The sequence below is a fragment of the Pterocles gutturalis genome, unplaced genomic scaffold (genome assembly GCF_000699245.1).
Source record: "Pterocles gutturalis isolate BGI_N339 unplaced genomic scaffold, ASM69924v1 scaffold16146, whole genome shotgun sequence".
Taxonomy (NCBI): domain Eukaryota; kingdom Metazoa; phylum Chordata; class Aves; order Pterocliformes; family Pteroclidae; genus Pterocles; species Pterocles gutturalis.
In genome coordinates this window covers 35,316-37,989 of record NW_010103328.1, presented here as the reverse complement: position 1 = coordinate 37,989, position 2,674 = coordinate 35,316, and the positions used below count along the sequence as shown (strand labels likewise).

At 44.5% G+C, this 2,674-nt stretch overlaps 1 protein-coding gene across 1 annotated transcript in view; it reads right to left on the bottom strand.

Annotated features, from left to right (window-relative positions):
* Window positions 1-593: 593 nt before the first annotated feature.
* The window catches only part of PRDM2 (PR domain containing 2, with ZNF domain), an 18,105-nt gene continuing 16,024 nt past the window's right edge, over window positions 594-2,674 (bottom strand). The window contains exon 3 of the mRNA XM_010086686.1: window positions 594-702. Within this exon, the coding sequence (XP_010084988.1) occupies window positions 594-702 (109 nt within the window). The remainder of the gene's footprint in view (window positions 703-2,674) is intronic.

The window sequence follows — 2,674 nt, the reverse complement described above, 5'->3', positions numbered from 1 at the left end:
CAACCCTCCAAACACCGTTAATCCTCCTGCAATCGTCTGAACATTTCTCCGTGCTATTCCCCTGGTTGTTGGTGTGTTGACTCCACGCGGCAGGGGACCCCGAGATCCCCCTCTCACCAGTATCCACAGTTCATCGCTCTCTGGAGAAGGCAGGAGCCCTGCTCTGCGCTCTCTCCCTCTGGAAGGAAGGACAGTAGGACAGACGCACGCCACTGCTTCCAGCAGAAGGAACCGCTGTCCCTGTTATCTTTCACCTCATCTGAGAAAAAGCAGGAGAGGATAACGCTTGAGGATTACTCCACCTCACCTTTCCCAGTCCAAAGTTCCTAGCACCTGCAAACACCCAGCGCTGCATTTAACCGGAGTCAGCCTCGAGATTACGCAGCCAGAGCAACCGCCCTGTTACGCGGAGCTGGAAGCAGGACGAGCCATCCAGCGAGTGCTGTGCAGGAGAGATGCCCGTGATTTAACTTTTGCTTAAGTTTCCCACAACCAAAGGGTCTATGCCACAGTTAGGGATGTTAACATCTCATCAGCAACCACTCCCGTTACTCCAGAGGGGAATACCTGGCTCGGCTGGACATGCAGAAGGTCTATTCCTTGACGAAGAGGGATGCGGTGCAGCTGGATTTCTTGCATTGCCGGGTGCTGGTGTTGTGCGAAGAGGAGGAGGGACATCTAGAGGCCATGCGGAGTCTGTAACTGCACAGAGAGGCAGAAGAAACTCATACACATGCATTAGGGTACCAGGGGAAAAGAAAACAAGAGATACGCTTTAGGGCCCTAGAGGGGCTTTAGGAAGGGAGGAGAAAACAACCTTGGCACTCCACCCACGCTGCAAGTGCTGAGAGCCACTTCTGAAGGCAAGAGGGGTTTATCGCCTTCTTCTGAACTTACCCTGGTAGTTTCTTTAAGAAGGAAACAGACAATGTCAACTGGAAGCAGCATCCAGCCTCCCACCCAGTGTCCCAGACCCTCCGGCTGGGACAGACGGACAAATCCGCACTTATGTAAAGAACAACTAAAAGAGTCACAGTCTGTTTTATCAGCACAGTCCACACCAGGTTTGAAAATACACAGTTAGGGAAAAGGAATTTTACTTGACATAAGCGTAATACCAGATCTGGTCATTTTTCCCCAGGTCAAAGCCTGCGGTACACTTCTGCCACCACGGCACTGGCAACGACACACACAGGTCACTCGGTGAGAAGCCTTTAGTGTAGGCGATTCGTTATTTCACTTCAAATTTTAAACCAACTGCAAGGCTTTTTGGTTTTTCACCAAAAGTGAAAGCGGAAATCAGGGATTTTAACTGACAGTACTACATCTCTGTTGGTTGTGATTTCAAGAAGCAAGCCTGGAAAAATGAGTCGGAGCCAGGGAGCAGAAAGGCTTAAGCCCTGTTCTCAACACACCATCTCAGTTCTAATGTATACCCAAGCTAAATGTCCTTGCACTAAAAGAATTTTTTAAATCCCCTATTTGTTCTGAAATTCAGCATCTTTTGCTGGCTTGCCCATACTTGTACCTCCTTGCTGCATGCAGACGCGTGTCTGCTCCCCCTCGTACCTGTGCACCCCCACATCTGGGGTAATTACCTACCTACCCTGTACGTGCAAATTCTTCGCAAGTCTAATCAAAACCACTTATGTTCTTCCAAGGGAACATCTTCTGAAATACAATTTAATTGCATAACAACACATCTAAGAAAATTTAAAAGTTATGTTTTTCTCCAGGTTATTTTTAGAGTTCGATACACACCCTTTAAAGGAGATTTCAGTTACTGTTTGTGCTTACATACAGATTTTGCAGCGCAGCGTAACTGCAAGTTAGACATAAAGAAGTGCAAAATTTTCCATTGCAACAGAAAAACAAAACCACAGAAATTTTGAAAAGCAAGCAATTCAATTATTTCCAAATTAAAATTTGTGGTTAAAACAGTCTGCCAAAGTTCTGTTATTGTTATATGTAAATCATACTCTCCAGCCTTTGTGAATTTAATACTGAAGCATTCATCCAGCGTGTAGGAATCAGAAAACGGTAATGAGGAAGTCAACAAACAGCAGATTTTGTTGTCCCATATAAGGACTGTTACTGAGGGAGACAGAAGAATATCCAAAATAAGTTGAGTTACTTTGGCCTCAGTTCTTTACTATAACTAAAAAAGATAAATTTTAGTTTCTTTTTATTTAGAATGTTTCCATTTAAGTAATGCTTAATGTAAAAATAATTAGGAGTTGTAAAAGTTCCTCTATAATCAATAACATCTGTGTGTTATTGCATGCAAGGAGCCAAAGGCTGAGATCCCGTGGGAAACTTTTTTAAAAAAGCCTCAAATCCAAAGAGACAAAGTGAGAAAATAATTTTCAAATGCACCCCCCCCTCCTCCCCCTGCAAAAAAACCGCTGAAGGGATCTTTCACCCTCTAATTACATCTACCTTTAAAGCTCATAGGTCATTGCCTTATTATTCAGAAGCTGGGGATTAGAGCAAAAAGATAAAAAGGGATTTTCTTCTAGATAGAAGCTGAAATCGAGTTCTTAGCGGAGTTCTGTTGCCTGTCCCTTCTGCTCTCAATTAGCCGTGCGCTGAAACCACATGGCAAAGCTCCGACAGCAGCAGAGAGCGGTATTTGCTCTGCGAAAGCAGTTAGGAAATTCATAAATACTCAACT